The sequence below is a fragment of the Buceros rhinoceros genome, unplaced genomic scaffold (assembly GCF_000710305.1).
Source record: "Buceros rhinoceros silvestris isolate BGI_N320 unplaced genomic scaffold, ASM71030v1 scaffold3136, whole genome shotgun sequence".
NCBI lineage: Eukaryota > Metazoa > Chordata > Aves > Bucerotiformes > Bucerotidae > Buceros > Buceros rhinoceros.
Window position 1 is genome coordinate 65,095 of NW_010415620.1, and position 17,596 is coordinate 82,690.

Below are 17,596 nucleotides of genomic sequence, written 5' to 3' on the forward strand. Positions count from 1 at the left end.
AGGAGGAAAATGTTAGAATATCATTTTTAAAATGTAATAAAGATACAATCAATACGGCGACAGACACTTCACAGATCAACCTGTTAACATTCGATGCCATAGTACCTACAAGCCATCCTCTCATGTAACTTATCGGCTGTTAGTAATCCCGCTACATTTTGAAATAAGAAAATGTCATGAGAATTTTTTTCCATTGAATTATTTCATACTTTTCCAAGAAGGGATATTTTATATTCTCTCCTTAGTAGTGCTTTGCTCTTTCTTACTGGCATTTCTTGTGATTAATTGACACGAGCAGTCAAACTCTACACTCATTCTGACTGTAAAGGACACAGGGAAGTCCCATTTGCAATTTGAATTAATAATATTAACAAGGTTTGCCAGCAGGCTTGCTCATCTGCTAGCAACTTCTGTGTGCGACAGTCAAAAGCTTGTCTCCTTATCTCAGTTCCTTGTGCAACTAGAGAAGGTTGGCAGTAAGGGGTGGCAGCAGAATGCCTCATCACGGGAAAATCCCCCTTCCTCTGCAAGCTGTGCTGATGGAGACCGAGGACAGAAAATGCGGATGCGTTGGGCAGACTGTTAACGCTGACTGGAACGAGAAAGAGCACTTCAACTTTCTTCAAAATGTTCCCAGTTCTACAGCATAAGCCCAAAAGCAGAAACATTCAGCTAAATACCCACTTCTAAAAATTCTGCTCCTAGGACTGATCTGTTTAAAAAGTACTGCCTTTCTTACTACAGAAATAAAAGAGAAAGAAAGAAAAGCACAAACGGAAAGCCAGTGAGGATCGTAATTCCCACCAGGCTTGGTAACGAACACTCTCTGTACTTCCACGACAGCTCGTTTCCAGCTACTGCCTCACATCATACCCTGCCACTGATCAATGCTTTGAGTTCCCCCAACGTATTCTGGTTTGCGATACTTTTCTTTTTTGTGGGGAGAAAACTTCTTTCCAATGAGAAAAGAGCTCTTCCGCTCTTCACAAATGGCAGTCCGGTGTTTGAACCAAAGATTGCTCTGCTTTTTATTTTTAAGTAGCTGCAGAAAAATAAGCTGGCTTAGATGGTCCCAAAATAATCGTATTTACATCTGTCAGTTCAAGCTTGTCACTTAAAAGCTGTCCAGATTGGCAGGCGGAAAAAAGTTACCACTATCTGATAGATTTTTGACGACTCCTGTGAAAAAAAATGGATTCGCTCCACTGAATAGCTGACAGATCCCAACACCATAAAAGAAAAAAAAAAAAAAAGATCACCATTCTTACTAAAAAAAAACTCCACTGAAAAGTTAGAAAAACCCAAACCCAAAAAAGAAAAAAAAAAAAAAAGATCACCATTCTTACTGGTAGCTTTGTGAAGGTAACACGAATGGAAAGTGTTTGAAAGGTGACCTAACTCTTCAGGTATCTGCAATTCCCTCCAGGACAGGGAGCTTCACTTTGGCTAAAAAAAAGTAAATAAATGCTTACTATTTTATTTTTACAATTCACAATTTATTTTCCTATTCTTAATTTATTTTTCTACTCATTAATGTTGCTCATGTAATTGAACTTGTTTACCTACACCAAAATATGTGTCAAAAGATTTTCAACTCTCAAAAGAAAATGGTCTGATGTAACAGATTTAAAATGCATTCTCTAAAATCTGCAAGCAATGGAAATGTAAGAGAAAAACATGCTTTTACGCAGAGTTTAAGTTGAAAAACTCTCTCTAACACAACTTACTTTTTTGTACTGCCACGTGGGCAGTAGAGAGTTACAAATCTTTCACCACAGTTGATTTCACAATAGCAAAAGGACAGCTTTGAAAGTGAGATATAGCAAATTCTTCTCTTGATAAGAAAAAGAACGATTGTTGACTAATTGACTAATAATGCCAGGAATCAAGTCTGGCTACAGTTCAACAATTTAAGCCTGTGTTACTTTCTAACCTTGGAATAGGTGTTTATTGATGAAGGTTTTTTTCTCTATCAAAAACCCAATGACATCCATAGGTCACATTCAGATACACTTGTATCAGCCTCAGTTAAACGCTTGAACAAATGCTCCTAGAGCTGCTGCTCTATAAATTCACGCAAATGTACACTCACTTTTTATTAGTATCAAATTATGAACGATCTTCACATCAATCTCCCCAAAAGATCCTTAATTAAATAAAAGCTAAAAGACACTATTAATGTTTAATTTAATAACACATTACTACACAGCAGCATAGAATTACATTACTCAAAAGAAAGGAGAATCATCTCTACGTTATCATCAGGTGAGTTAGTAGGATTTTGGAAAATTTTATTCTAATAGAACTTTAAAGAAAATTTTGTGACATGCAAACTGTCCCAGTAGCTGAATTTAGCAATTTGCCAGCTGCTCAGTTTATTTTCAGAATTTTAAAAAGACAGTAGCTGCTTCAAATCATCCATCTTGTCAGATGGTACATTGTCATATCCTTGGTTTATGGATCTCGCATGCACATACATTCTATTAGAAAAATCTGAGTATGATTAGCAAACTGCTACAATCGATTAAAGATAAGAACATAAAAATACACAGCTCTCTAGACAGTCTCTTGATAAAGCAAAATAATTTTTACTTGAATTTCAGAGGTTCATGAAAGGTGACAGAAATTGTGAATATTAACTCTAAAATCAAAATTTTGATTCTGGAATTGCAACAACTAAAGCTTTTCCTAGGGTTAAATCTCCTGAAGATACTGCCCTATCATAGGCTATTCCCCCTCCAGCCAAGCCATGATGATGATGATAGTTTTCAGCAAGGTCCTTGTTAGTCCAGGCTATGACCTATATGTCTAAAAAGACTGGAAGGTGTCTTACTGCACATTGTCATCTGGAACACCACAGAATAAACTTTTCTGAGTATAATTTCATGTAATTCAAGAAACACAAAACAAATACCTTCTATTCTGCCTTCAATACTGATGAAGTTTCTACATGGTTTAATTCAGCTGTTTTCAGGGCATTTTTTTTCTGAATGAAGAGTAAAAATCATAACTGTTCTGTACTATGATAAACTGTCATGGAGATTTATGGTGGTTATAAGAAAGTTGGAAAAAAAAAGTTGAGGAACCAGTACTTTAAAGGAGGGAAAATAAAAGTGTACCTGACCTAACAGTCACTAGTCTTATCTTCCAGCGTTCCCACAGAGACACTCATGGGTATCGTCAGAACAAAAGCTGCTCCAACACAGGCATCCATTTCCCGTGCTGTAAAGCCTCTCTATAGGCGAGGATTTAACCTGGATTAGTAAAGACACTGCCTTCTAGGCTTTGCGTTTCACAGGATGTGCTCATCTCTCTTCTGTTCATTCACACTGGAGTTCAAGGCTACATCAGATACCCACCAGCAACACAGTGCAGAGCCCACTGCGCTTCTGCCCCTTGGAAAGCAAGTCTTCCCTGCTGCACACAAAGAAATCTCTGTAATACTGAACGATGCAACTGATCCTCAGCTTACGTCTAATCCGCGACTGTCTGAATGAACTTCAGTACTTTGTGGAATTGCTACAGGTACAATGGCTGCAGCACCCTTCACTAACATTAGCATTTTGCCCAGCCTCCTAAGGAAACAGATGCTTTCTTTTTTAGTGTTTAACACTGGTTATGTTGCTGATAATCTCTGATGCATTCTATTTTCTTTCTCCAAACTGCACGCAATGATAAAAGAAACGGGGTTCCTTTGCACTTTTAGTTTCAGGAATCTAGAACCATTTTCCACCCCAAAGGAAGTGTTCTCAGTTAAAAACTAGGTCCTTATCCCCACGTACTCACATTAAGCAGCACCTCATTCCTAAGGAGCCGTTGATTTAATTTAGCTTATTCCACAGGATGCCGATCAGGATTCCGCTGGAACGTTAAGTGCCTGTTTAAAGTCTGTCCTACACAGAGGAGCATGCAAATTGATTCAGGCCCAGCAAACAGAAGAGATACTGTTCTGAACTAGAAACTTAGCAATAGCCTTTCGTCCCTCAAGAGTGCAGAAGGGACTAAGGAAAACCTTATAAACAAATGGTCTGAAGATTATTTGTTAAAACAGATTAAAAAGAACTTTTATTGTAGCTACTAGTCCACAAAATTCAACAAACCTTGTTTTCCTCAGTTACAAATCTTATTTTTATTCTTTAGGGTTTATTCTATGAGGCATTCAGTGTCAGTTGCTAACGAAAACACTTGCTCTTGCTCTTTACAATGCATGTGAAATGAAAACAGATGTGGTCAGTCATCTAGAATGACAGAAAGAACAAAATAAAATCAACCAAGCAAAGTAAAAGATGAGAAAAACAAACAAAAGAGAAAGCTAATAAATCAGGAATAAAAATGAGGAAAAAAATGCAAAAAAAATAAAAGGAATCCTGTGGAATTAGTCTGATCACTCTCTACAGTCAAAGCACAGGACTCCAGATGATTTAAATGACCTGCGACAAAAGGACAGTTAACTGCTTGTGAAATGCCAATCACCCTTCGCCGGAATGAACCTACTGATTCAAGACCTAGTCCCAGAGGAAATCAGAATAAAGCATTCAAAAGTCAATGGTACTTCCAAGAGAAAAGAAACTCATCACCACACTAATATCAATCAGTTAATGAGTTATGCATTCACTATGCAAATATGACGGGGGGATGTAATTGGTGAAGCAAATCATCCACTATTTTCTACAGTGCTGCTGCAAAACTAATGAGGGCAAAACTGTAACAGGAAGCTTTGTTGTGAAATGGAAAAAAAGTAAGTACGCATTTCATGAAGACATTTAAATAACAAGTTCAGCAGAAGTTACAGATATTACAGCACAATAATGAAAGTCATATTTCTGAGTGATAAAATCTTTTAATAAATAACATCAGAATGGGGTTGGTGGAACAACGGTGACACAGCGTGTGTTGCTTGTTGAACAACTACAGGCTGAGTCTGAACTCCTAATTCCTGGGCTGCGGGGTGTCCCGCGTGCTGAGGAACAGTACAGTCTGATTGGTAAGAGGAGCATCTACATTCCATATAACGCACACAGACCTGTATCAGTAAATTGTATTTGTACAGCATGAAAATATCAAAAGCTCATGTCACGCAAATAAACGCAGCCCGTATGGGGACAGCGTAGAGATGTGTTCCTCTTGCTTCAGAGAAAAACCCAGAACTGCTCCTAACAGGGAGATGGATTCGCCTATACGCTTTCCATTGATCTTCCACGCTGTTAGCACTGCTAACATTCTAACAATTTATCGCTGGTTCCTGCTTTGCATCTTCTTATTATACTTGTATTTAGAGATACGGGGATGTGGCAACAGCAGCAGTTAATTACTCAAACAGACATAGTATCGGTCACATAACATTTCAATAAACGGATATTACACCACCACGCCCCACTAGATTTAACGTGAAATCCTCTGATTTTATTTACCTCAAATGGTGAGTAGAATGGTTGTGATAGTTTCCTATAAATCTTAAAAATATATCTACAAAATATAATTACAGAATCTAAGAAAATTTCTTTAGAAATTAATAGTAAATCTATGATTTTTTAGCTAGCTTCTAGAATGAAATTAAAACTTGGCATTACAACAGTTACAAAATCTACAATATTACTCTGCATCACATTTTACAGATCTTCCAAGTAATTGCATACAAAGCTCAGCTTCTCATCCACAAAATTCAATATGATGCTTAAATAAGAAATCTGACACATCATGTAAAAGCAATAATATATAAATCACACTATTACACTGTTCCTGCTGCAGTCCATCTTTATTAACATGATGCGCTGGTAAAACTAGTGACCCTTGCAGCATGGCCTGGCAGCAGGCATGAAGTCTGTCTGGAGTTGCGCTACCGTATGAAACAGCCAAAGCAACAGAGGATGGCAGACAATTCCTCTAACAGCAAAGCCCTGCCGTGACAGTTACCCATCACCTGCCTTACCGACTCCACAGACACGGAAGTACACTGAGGTATCTGCATTCACTGCAAAAATCACTGCTTGTGTCATTTCTATCCCATTCAGTGGCTGCAGTTTTCAAAGGTGAGTGCAGAGAAACAGTCAGGAATATAACTTACTCATCTTATTGCTGTTGAGTATTGCTGAGATACACTCTCAAAAGATGATATATTAAAATACACAGTGTTAACAGTGTAAAATGAAATATCAAACTGTGGGAGTAAGTGCATACACACACACAAAGAGCATTTTTGCTTTGCATAAAGTACATCTGAAATAAAAAATAAAAACTACTTACACCAGAATAGAAAGGCTCACCGGACACACAGATCACATCCTGCTCCTGGATCGTCAGAATATCTTTGGCTAAGTGCAGTCGCACTTTGAAAGGCTCCTGGTTACCATCCTGCAGCAAACAAATCCCTGTCTTTGTCTTCAAAGGAAGGAATAAAGAAAAAAAAGTTGTCTCAGTTAGCACTCTGCATTGCTAGAAGCAGTACATCAAAGCAGAATAGTTAAGAGATCGGTACAGTTACCAGAAATACGTCACAATGACCCAAAACTATTACTAGAGTTCACCGTGTGTATTTACTGTGCTCAAACTACAAGAGAAAGATGGTTACAGAAGCAACTAGCAAAGGCATATTTTGCAATAAGGTGCTGTTCTGCCCATCGGGAATTTGTGAAACTCTTTTCAAATTGCTTCAGAGCAGCCGTGCTCTTACTTCCCACCTTCGAATGAAACGACACCTCATCTGGACATGAAATAAAAGCTGAAGTTCCACGTATTATAATGACTTGGACACACAAATAACACCTTCGAACCAGTCAGAGCTGTAAACACTGACAGCCTGCATGAACTTGTTGCGGGTTTTTCCTGATGTGTGAGCACAACACTGACTTAGGCTTTTATGTTCCTTTTCAAATGAGGACTCTGAAGTTAAGAGTAACAGAAAAAAGATCAAAGAACTCAACTCCCTCTAGTAACTTACTCGCTCCACTTCTGTGTTTTACAGTTATGGTTACAGATCTGGAATTCTGCAGGATTCCTCAATGTACAACAAGTGACTTCACAACAATTTAATAGTGTCTTTGTGGAAGTACCTATTTGTGGCACTGTACGCAGGAGGTTACACTGCGCGTGTCAGCATCTGCAGGATTTAATAATTTTTCCCTGAAGGCTCTGTTGAAATAGAACTCTTTATAAAATTTTATAAAATGGACAAAAGACTCTCTTTGGTATGAGAAATTTGCTTACAAACACGTTAATTTACCAGTACTAGATACCTACACCTATTTGCATAGATATATACATATGCACATACATATCTCAGGAGAAAATTCATAACTAAACACTATTTAAAATCTTGGATTGATCAGTGTCAATAACAAAACTTCCACTGGCTTCATTCAGGTCAGATTTCAACCCGCTGTCTGTAAAAAGTCGGCTTGAGAGGAGATCAAGGAAATAAAAGTCTTGCTGAGAATTTTAACCGCCAAGGTTGACCTGGCTGAGTCCGAGGGGTCTTTCTCAGACAAGGGTTTAAAAGAGGATTTGGAAGATCTCCCCGTAACGTGCTCTGATACCTTACATCCACAGCATGGAGAGAACAAACACAAATATGGAACTGACAGTGGGCAACTGGCAGAAGAAAAGTTTAAAGTGCTCTCAAGAAGCTTTAAAAGAGGTGAAAAGGTCCAGGACAATCTTTAAATAGCTCTAAACGTTCTCCACTGACAAACTGTTCTGTCACTTCTGCTCCACGCTCAGCACTCAAACTTAGAAAATTGTTTTCCCTTGAATGCCAGTAGCAAACGTGGATAACTCAGCCGTAACTTTGAGAGTGGCTCCAACTTTATTTTTTTAAAAACAAAGTAAAAAGGATAAAAACTGAAGAGTTCCACACACTGAGGTCAGTGGAAGCTCTGGTCAGAATACATCATACAGCCTTGTCCTAATATTTAGGTGTCTTTAAAAAAAAAAAAAAACAAACAGGATGAGAAAAACTGATTGACATGGACAGACAAATCAAATCAATGGATCACAAAAGGCGTCAGTTTCAGTACCACTGAAAAATTCCCTATTATATCATACATAAAATGTTATGACATTAACATAAAGGGAATGTAAAGTAGTTACAATTCTCCTCATCCTTGCCTTAAAATTCCTGCTTTACAGACTCAGATGGCCCGTCTTCCCACGGTGTTGTGAAGGAAGCAGTAAGTGACAATGGAAGCTCAACAAAGCGGGCTGCAAATAACTCTGGTTGAATAGAAGGGGCAAGCCTTAAACATCTACCACCTATCAAACACCTTTCTCCTGCAGAACAGTTGCAGACTTGCCTTTCCTCCTCCCTGGATAAGTGGCAGTGGAATAAATTCTGCCTCTGATTATAGCAACTCGGCTTTACTTGACTGCATCTATCTGATTTGGTCCATAACCACAGAAAACCTCCACAGAATCTTCCTGCAAAAGCTGAGGGGCTTCTCTGTGGGAATGAGAGGCACAGAACCATAGCAGACAATTATCCATTAGACTAAAATTAAAATTCAAGTCAGTTTCTAAACGCATGTGGGCTGAGCTTATTCAGTCTGAACAAGGAAACCAAGCTTGGCAACAGCAAAATGTTTTGGCCCTTGGAAAGATTGATCGCTCACACTCAGTGATCTTATTTACATCAGACACTCCAAAATGTAATGAACTACTTTACTGTTGTTGGGCTTTATAAAAGCTGTTTTATGACACAGTTCAAAATTAAATCTTCAGTTATACTACCTCCTTCCCTCTCCCACCTGAAAGCAGCATTAACAACTATGCAGAGGAGAAGAATGCAGTTCAGTTTCATGAGATGAGCTCAAGAGAAGCCCTTGAGAAGAAAGACTGGAATTTAATTATTTCATTTTGCTTCATTTCTGCCTGCTGAATTTTCTTTTTCCTTCCCTCTCCCACCCCTTTCAAAGCATCCAGTAAGCAAAGATACGAGCTCCTGCATCTTTATCCAGAGCGGGAACTTAGGGAAGATGTCCCGTGTATATGCCTTCATGTAAATTACCGTGCACATGAACTTTTTTCATCCTCGTGGCTCCAGTAAAACTATTCTGGTTGGAGGGAGAGCATCTGTCTAGCCTATACTCCTGCCATCTCTCACATTTGAAGAGTGCACGTGTGTGTGGGGATGAGGTGCGGGAGCGCGGGGTTGCGGCTGATGTTAGCTTTATGTTCCCATTCGTGATTTTTAAGAGATGCCACAAAAGGATGTGCTAAAACTCTCCCTTTGTGCCTTCCACATTTCACTGGCAGAGGGCTCTGCCCTACCCCGACTTACAGCAATAAAGCAGGTTATGGCACATCAGCCGAGCTACTGTAGCTGTCAGGGGGAGGTCACGCAAGGCATCCTCTTGTGCTCAAGCGTATGACGAATTGCATCACCCTACAGGAGGCGTGGATAGAAAAGCACAGTTCGGGTGATAACAGTTTGTTAAGCCAATACATCTTGACTGCCTGTTTGAGCCAAGATCCCCGGGAACATTGCCCGGTCTACATTTACACTGTCCCACCTTCTTTAACCTATTTATACGAGTTTGGCACCTGTTGTGAAGAGGGCAAGAAAACTGAGCGTCTGAAGCTGCATATGTTTATGACGCGGAGGAGGCAGGCTAAGGAATGGATGTGGAAGCAACCTACAGTCCTGAAAGGATGAGTTTCCACATGGGAGAGGAGCCAGTGACTTCAAGTAAAAGCAGTGATAAGCAGTCCCCAAGTGACAGCGGCCGTGAATGCTGCACCTGCACAGCGCTGCCTGTGCCATCTCATTCGACACCCTTTTACAGGGAGTTAGACAAGAACACTGATGCAGCAAGAGCTGATGTCCTTGGCAGGAGTTTAGAAACTGCTTCCTGCTCCTGAACAAACGTAACTCCAGGGGGGGCTGAACAGCGATCCACTCTTCGCTTTGCCACACCACTCTGCGTTGGACCTTCTGCTTCAGATCACTACCAGCACACAGCACAGGCTGGCAGAGCCTCGAGGCAGACTGCTTCTGCGAAGACCGTCACGCTCACATCGTTATTAGCAACAGGGCAGGGAAAAAAGGCCGCCGAAAAAATCTTTTGCCATTTTACCCTGGCTTACAGCACATTGTGCATATTGGCTGTGTATAAGATCTGTCTCTCTCAACTTTCCTAAAAGGAATTTAGAAACATGTACCATAACCAGCTTGGTGCAATACACATGGTTTGCACAAATATTAAAGAATTAATTTCAGACAGAATACACATGAAAACTACAGCTCATACATTAGTGCTAGCAGCAGAGTCTCTCCCAAACATATACCGCAATTAATACTGTTGGAGAAACATCTTTAAAATTACCTATTGATTTCAAAGTCAATTCCCTGCAAGACTTAAAACATAAATATTTTTAATAAGGCTACTGGCAGGTTCTTGTTTACATTTTTTTCTGATTTGTTGTTTCCTTTGTCACTTCTTGTAAGAAAAGAAACTCTTAAAACTTTTTCTATGTTTTATTCTGGAGAAGGCATTCAGTACTTCAGGGAATTGTAAATACTCTTCATTAGATTTCATGACTATCTTTTTGTTTAAATTATTTTATCTATTTCTTTTGCCTTACGGTAATAAAACAATTTGGTTTGCTTTGCTGCTTCTAGTTTCATATCAGTAGGAAAACTTCAACAGATAGCCCAGAATAGTTTAGTCTATGAATGAGTGGAAGAAAGGATAATAATAATAAAAAATAATAAAATAAAGATAAATAATAATAATAAAATCTCAACGCATTTTCTGTGCAAGGTGGCCTGGAGTTTTAGCTGTTCCTTTAGCTAGTATGTCCTAAAAAAAACGAAACCTCTGCAATTTAGTTAAAGCCCTAAAATTTATTTCTACCATCAAGAATTCAATACCAAGAAGGAGAATGAGTTGCAGAAACTGCCTTAATTATCTCTGTAGTTCACTTCAGATGAATATCTACACTTTTGGATGCTTATTTGAACTAGGGCTGACCTCCGAGCATTTGGAGGTACGCCTAATCGCTGCTTTATAATCACAAGTATAATAATAAAAAGGGAAATCGAATCAGAGGTATCAGGTGGTAATGGCAATGAATACAAGAGGGAGGATTATGTGTCAGAGCCACATAAAGGATGTTTTTTAAATGGTCCAGCTACTCATTTGGCAGAGGCATTGCTAGCCTAAGTGAAAAGTACTTATATTGTCAAAAATTGGAATGCAGCCCAGGCACACAGCGATGTGTTCAGCTTGTCATTCAGAGCCTCTTCTATCAGATACCGATATTTTCCAATCCAAAGGAGAGCAAGGCTATTTCCTGCATGTGAAGTTTACACTCCAACCTGAAAGAACTGCAAGGAAATGTTGAATATGGACTTAATCGTCTTTTTCTTTGATTTGCCAGGTGTTTGCCAAGTAAATATTTGGCTATGGCATTCTTCAGAAGTGATTTTTCACAAGAGAGTGAAGTCTTACAGAGAATTTCCTTGTTCCATACAGTGTGATTAATTCAATATGTAAATTAGATATTTTGAAAAAATATATTTATATAAATACATACATTTATGAGTTTTTGACTGAACTAAGGTACTTTTCCACAGTAAAAACTTTCACTTTCTGACACTATAAGGTAAGAAGTCTGAATTGCCAATGAGCTTACTGGAACTAGATCATATCGTTACAGTTGAGGCCAAGAGGTAAGATAACATAAAATTTAAGGCTCTTGTGAGAACGTGCATGTTTCTTCAAATTTAATTCACCTACTACATGACATTCTCACATTGGCATCGTAAGTTGCCAGTCACTTTCCATTCTGTGATTTTGGGATTAAATTATGGAGCTGAAGATGGATTTAAGAAAAAACCCACAAACCCAAGGTATTAGAAGTCCCAGCATTGCCATTTGATAGCATTTATAAACAAAGGAAATCATCAGTTTAGGATGAAATGTGTAAATCAGAAAATTGCATAAAGGTGACTAGAAACAGTCCAAAATAAGTATGTAACAGGATTTATGAAAGTCAGTCATGAGGAAGTCAAAATATCGCTTAAAAATTAAAACACAGACTGTGGCAGGCAAAAAAACCAAAGTAAGGTGGATGTTGAAACAGAACAACAGCATTCACATTATGACAACAACAGAATGTATCAAATTATACAGTTTGTGAAGTCTACAAGAATATTCATAATGCAGAGGACAAACAGAAGGACAAAATAATCCTTCAAAGAAACAATGGACATTTTTGTAAAAACAGACGACTAGATAAGAAGTGTAAAAATGAATGAGATCGTTACTAAGCTAAAAACTCTGAAGCTGTATTAGGGGGGGAAAAAAAGCCAAGATAATAGAAGGGTGAGAGCTTAAAAATTAGAGAAGTTAGAAAGCTTCTCATGCAGCTTGCTCATAGAAAACATGGGCAATATCCACTTAAAGAAGTATCTAAAGGGAAAATGTTCTATAATCTCAAGTCTTCAATTTCATCAGACGGACAGTATTATGTCAGAGACTGAGGTTATCTTCCAAGAGATAGTTTTAAGAATATTGAATAAGGTCAAGTGAGTATAGGGGAGCATTTAAAGAACGGAGTGACTCTATGATTTATGCTCTTGTAAAGTTCAGAAAGCTCAGGGAAAAGGCTAAAAGAGCAGCTGGATATTCTTCTGGTTTAGAAATTGTTGAATAAGTACAAGAACCAGTACAATGGATAGATTTGCTAGTTAGTGAGGGAAGAGAGCATGAAACCTAGAACAATTCAATGTATACATATATATGGCTACATATAGTGTATGTGTGTTCTGCGTGCATCTGCCTACTGGACGTCTTCACCCTAACTGCTGGTGGGCCTCTGCTCAGAGCTGCAGCAGCCTCTCCGGGCTTTTAGACCCAGCTCAACATATTTTCCCCCCAAAACAAAAAACCAAGTAGATGATGCCTTACAATGACAGAGCTGAGGATTTAGTTAAAAATTACACTATGTGTAGGCATGAGGCTGCTGATGATTTATTTAGACATACGCTTTCGATGAAAGTAGGTTGAAAGTCTATATTTTATTAACTCTGATTGGCTTAGGAGAAAAGATATAGATCATAGTTTTCAAAACTTCTTGGAAATGACACTACTGATTCTGTGGCACAAAGCTCATTTTACATGAAGCAGAAAAACTGGAGTTGAATCCACCTTATTTAATTTTATTAATCTAAAAGCGAAAGTACTTCTTTAGGATCTCCACATCACAGAGCATTTTTACTATGTGTGGACTCATCCTCTCCTTCGTCTCTCATGGAAGCTCCAACAAAAGCATCCGATTTTTGAAGTGCTAAATTCGAAATCAGTGTCCCCATTAGAAGCTAGATACAGAATGAAACATCTGTCAATGTCCTTGTGCTCTAAAGGCTGAGATAGGACTCACATGCCAGGTCATCTTCCTGTAGCTGCTCGTTGTTACTGCTGCTGGAACTGAGTGAAGTTCATTGCCACTAAATAATCTACACTGGCATACAGGTTAACAGCAGATGTCTGTATATTAGCATACAGATAACATAAAAACCCTATGAAAATCCTACGTATCTGCCTCTTTTCCTCAATAAATGCATCAAAAAAGAAATTAAAAACCAAAAAAGCAACTCTGGCCAGCCCTGAAGTGGTCGGGCAGTTAGCCTAGATGATCATTGTAGGACTCTAACTGAAAATATTATATTCTAAAAAAACAAACTTCAAAACTAACAAGAATGCTTTTTTTCCAGCTAAATAATCTGGGATATACTGTGTTACAGAATGTAGACCATGCACGGATCTTCTGAGGTATTAAAGCCTGACACATAGCATCACATCGCAGTATTCTTTCCCAGAGATAAGTTTCACGTTATTATTAGTTTTTGGCCCTTCTACTTCTTTCAGAATGCTGTAATGATTTCATGTTCTTTAGCCTGCTTAACTTCTCTTCCCCTGTAAATTATACCAATTGATTCTCAGGTCAAAATAGGTTTTAGCTGCAGTTAGTTGTTGATTCTAGTGCTGTTCCCATTCTTCCAGTTCTGTTTTTTCACGGGATCACGGTCACACTTCAAGATATGGCCAGTTTCCTTGTTTCCGGTCATAACTGCCTAAACATTGTTTGTGATTCTCAGTGTACAGGTAATTGTCATGATTTTTTTTAATCATAACAACACACTGACATCATTACAGAATTTGGTGTAAAAGGTTCTGTGTCTCAAATGCTAGAGTTGTGAAAACACAATAGAACAATTTGTTCATAGGCAGTCATTGAGTAAATAGGATGCCTTAAGCTGTCTACAAACATCTCATTTACACTCTTCAAGGCAAAGTTAACATGAGCCCAGAAAGCAAAACACTTCCATCGCTAGTGGAGAGGGACTGAAGTATTTGCACTAACATTATGGAACTATTTTAAGTGCAAATAACTCTCTTATCTCATGAAATCAGAACGGAATTGCTTCTCATTGTGGTTACCTTTGCAGTTTCCTCTCCCTCCCCACCCATCTTTTTCCCCATAGTTCTACATCTCCTCCTTGATTTCGCTGAATGGTGTCAGACAGATTGCTGGTTCCATTGATGTTTTTCTTCATGTACAGGCTTTCAGATACTGGAGTAAGAGCAAAGCTCACAGAAAATATAGCTGCCTGCACCTACATTGTGCCTAAAGAAGTAAATTGGAACAGAGGTGAGGGCTAGTGCTAAATGCACCTGGGCAAATTCTTTCATTGTCTGCTACAAAGCCTGTCTGCCACCATGAAGCAATCAGCTGAGTAACTTGTATTTGATTATATAATTCATCTCACTTCAGAAAAAATAGGGTAAAAAAGAGATTTTGCATAAAAAAAAGGATTTAGAGGTCCACTGATTTTGATTCTCCTATGTTTGAAAAGAAAAAACATCTGATCCTACCTCTTCACAGGTGGTCCTGAAATCCATGTGCTATCACACAGCAAGTGATATTTGTCTAAAATGGAAAGAAACGTTTCATTAGAATGAAAAAGTGATTGCAAAGCATAAAAGTTATCCGAGCTGAGCAATTGCACTTCTCTTTACTAGGTCCAGTTACAGTCATTGCTTAAAAAGAGTAATGATCAAAGTCACAACGGGCTTAGGAAGTGTGAGGTGTTAGAAGTTGTTCCTTGTTCTTATTAAGTACACAACCTGGTTTCACTAAATATAATCAAAGGGATGCTCGTGTTCCCACAGCCTCCTCCCTTTCACAGGGTGTTCAAACTTACTTCTCTTATTGCAAGTGTAAATTTCTTTTTTCTGTGTTGTTTTAACTCCCAGAAGAAAGACTGTACTAGAACATAACAGAAATGGACACGATCAAGCATTGCTCTTCAGAATATACCCTCTCTCCTCTAAAAGACTGTTGTGCTTTTTCTTTTCTCCCCTAATGAAAACCCATCATGCACCGACATCTTTTGTCTCACTTTTTATTAACATACCTAATCTCTCCAAGGAAGCCAGAGTCATTTCACAGTGTGCCGACTTTGCAGAAATATTTATGAGTTGAAAAAACAAATGTTAGAAACGTTAGGAATACGTGTGAGTGCTGGCAAAATGTCACACCAAATCCTGTGATTATTACTTTGCCTGGCCTTCACCTAAAGAGTATTCACCCCAACGCACACTTATGCATTCATTTATTTATGAGAGAAAGCCACTGGAACAGGGTGTTATCTGAGGATAATAACAATGTTATGCTGCTGGTGCTGCAATTGAAATACTCACGCATCAGCCAGTAACATTTTCAGGAAACACTTCATTCAATGACTGGAGAAATGAAACCGGTAACAAAACCCTCTCCATCGAGCAGTTCATTGCCATTCTGTATTAATTATGTGCTTATAATTATTTGTATAAACATAGTACTCAAAGCTTCAATACAAAATTTGCCCCATTAGTTAAAGTTTAAAATAAAATTAAAAGTTAGAGCTCACACAGTACAAAAAAGTAAGTCCTAATATAATAATACTACAACTCGTCACCTCTTAGTTACATCTCTTAATTTCTTTGCTGCCCTGGATACAATACCGTTAAACCCAAGCACACGCACACAGAGGAGGTTAATGTTCTGGATTTACTGAGCTCTGCCTGGCTCACAGCCTGTGCTCTCGACTACTTTCTCGCACAGGTGGCCTAGGTTGGGTAGGTCACAATGCAGGAATTAAGAAGGGAACGATGATGAGTCCCTTTTGATCAGCTTTATAAGTGAACCAAGATCCAGTGAAGAACTGTACCCGAAATGCTACTCTTAAAGAACTCATGACAAACAAGGTGACTATTACAATCCTGAAGACTTTTCTCTCTGGTGGGAAAGTCATTGTTCAAGGAACTAATTTTCAGGAACTCTTTCCAGGTGATCAATAAGCTGAAGCGGGAAAGAGCCGTTACTCATCTTAGTGTGTTCACATACATTATGTTCTGCGAAGTATGAGTAACTTTGCTTCCTCAGTTCATGACAATTCTTCCTCGGTCCTTTTTTAGCTAACCTTTGATCTAAATCCTATCTAATGCAGGTCATTTCCACAACTCAGTATTACTCCATTTTCTTCTTTTAGTTGTTTTTATGTATTGTGCATTTATTTAGTTATTTCAGAAATGTTTGTATTACTGCACAGAACAGTGAACGCCAGCTAGGCTTTGCAGCATCAGAGCTGATTACAGATGCAGCTCATGACCTAAAATAACTTCTAATTCTGCTCGGATAATAATTTAGCAATCTTAGAAGCATAAAGCTTTACATGAATACCAAAATCTTTATTGAAAATCCCTTTAAACCCTTTTTAAAACCCTTTAGAAAATACCCAACATTTTAAACACCACTGCCATTAACTCTAGCATGCTTCAAATTATTTCTGAAAGGCAGGAACCAGAGTTCCGCATCTTGCCTTGGCGAACCGAGCCCTTGGCCTTCAGAGGGAGAGTCCTCAAACTCTAAACATTGCCTGTTGATGCTTGATGAATCTACCTGTCAATCACCTTGGTGGTACCTCCTTTCTTGCCCCTACATGCTAAATTAGATAGGTGAAATAAAATACACAACAAACACCCTCCTGACATCTGTCTCCTACCAAAATAACTTCTCTGGTTCCCACAGAAAGGTTACGCATAGAGTTGCCTCTGGGAAAGCTGGTTAGAGGCAACAGCTTTTACTAATAAAATGTGATCTAAAATGTAAACCTGGAACTACATAATTCTCAGCATAAAGTCAGACTCATTGCAATGAGGGTACCTATTTCGCAGGCATTCAACAACTTGGTTACTAATCTTTGCAACGTACTCTGTCCCTGCTTCTGTACCCTCTACTGATGCTTATCCAAGAATTAAAGCCCATTATCAATGTTCTTTTCCTATCAAATCACATTTGATATTTTAGAAACAACATGTAGGTTTGATTACAAAGTGCAGTACCTCATAAATCAGCCCAGAAACATCATTGTTTCCAGCATTTACACCCCGAATAGACACTCAAGATGATTAAATTACAGGAATACATATCAGGCATCATGCAGAAATTTTACAATCTTATGCTAGTAAAATGCTGCAATGATTAGTTATCGTCTCTTCCTGTAATTCATGAAAAAAGGCAGAAAATATAAACCCAAGTAATTTTAAAAAAAAAA

General features: G+C 38.4%; 1 protein-coding gene across 1 annotated transcript in view; it reads right to left on the reverse strand.

Moving 5' to 3' along the window:
- The window catches only part of SNTG1 (syntrophin, gamma 1), a gene marked incomplete at its 3' end in the record, with an annotated part of 58,830 nt that extends 43,899 nt beyond the window's left edge, over positions 1 to 14,931 (reverse strand). Inside the window, exons 1-2 of the mRNA XM_010137466.1 lie at positions 14,874 to 14,931; positions 6,244 to 6,378 (exon numbers count right to left, since the gene is read on the reverse strand). Of these exons, the coding sequence (XP_010135768.1) occupies positions 6,244 to 6,378; positions 14,874 to 14,900 (162 nt within the window). The remainder of the gene's footprint in view (positions 1 to 6,243; positions 6,379 to 14,873) is intronic.
- Positions 14,932 to 17,596: the final 2,665 nt, after the last annotated feature.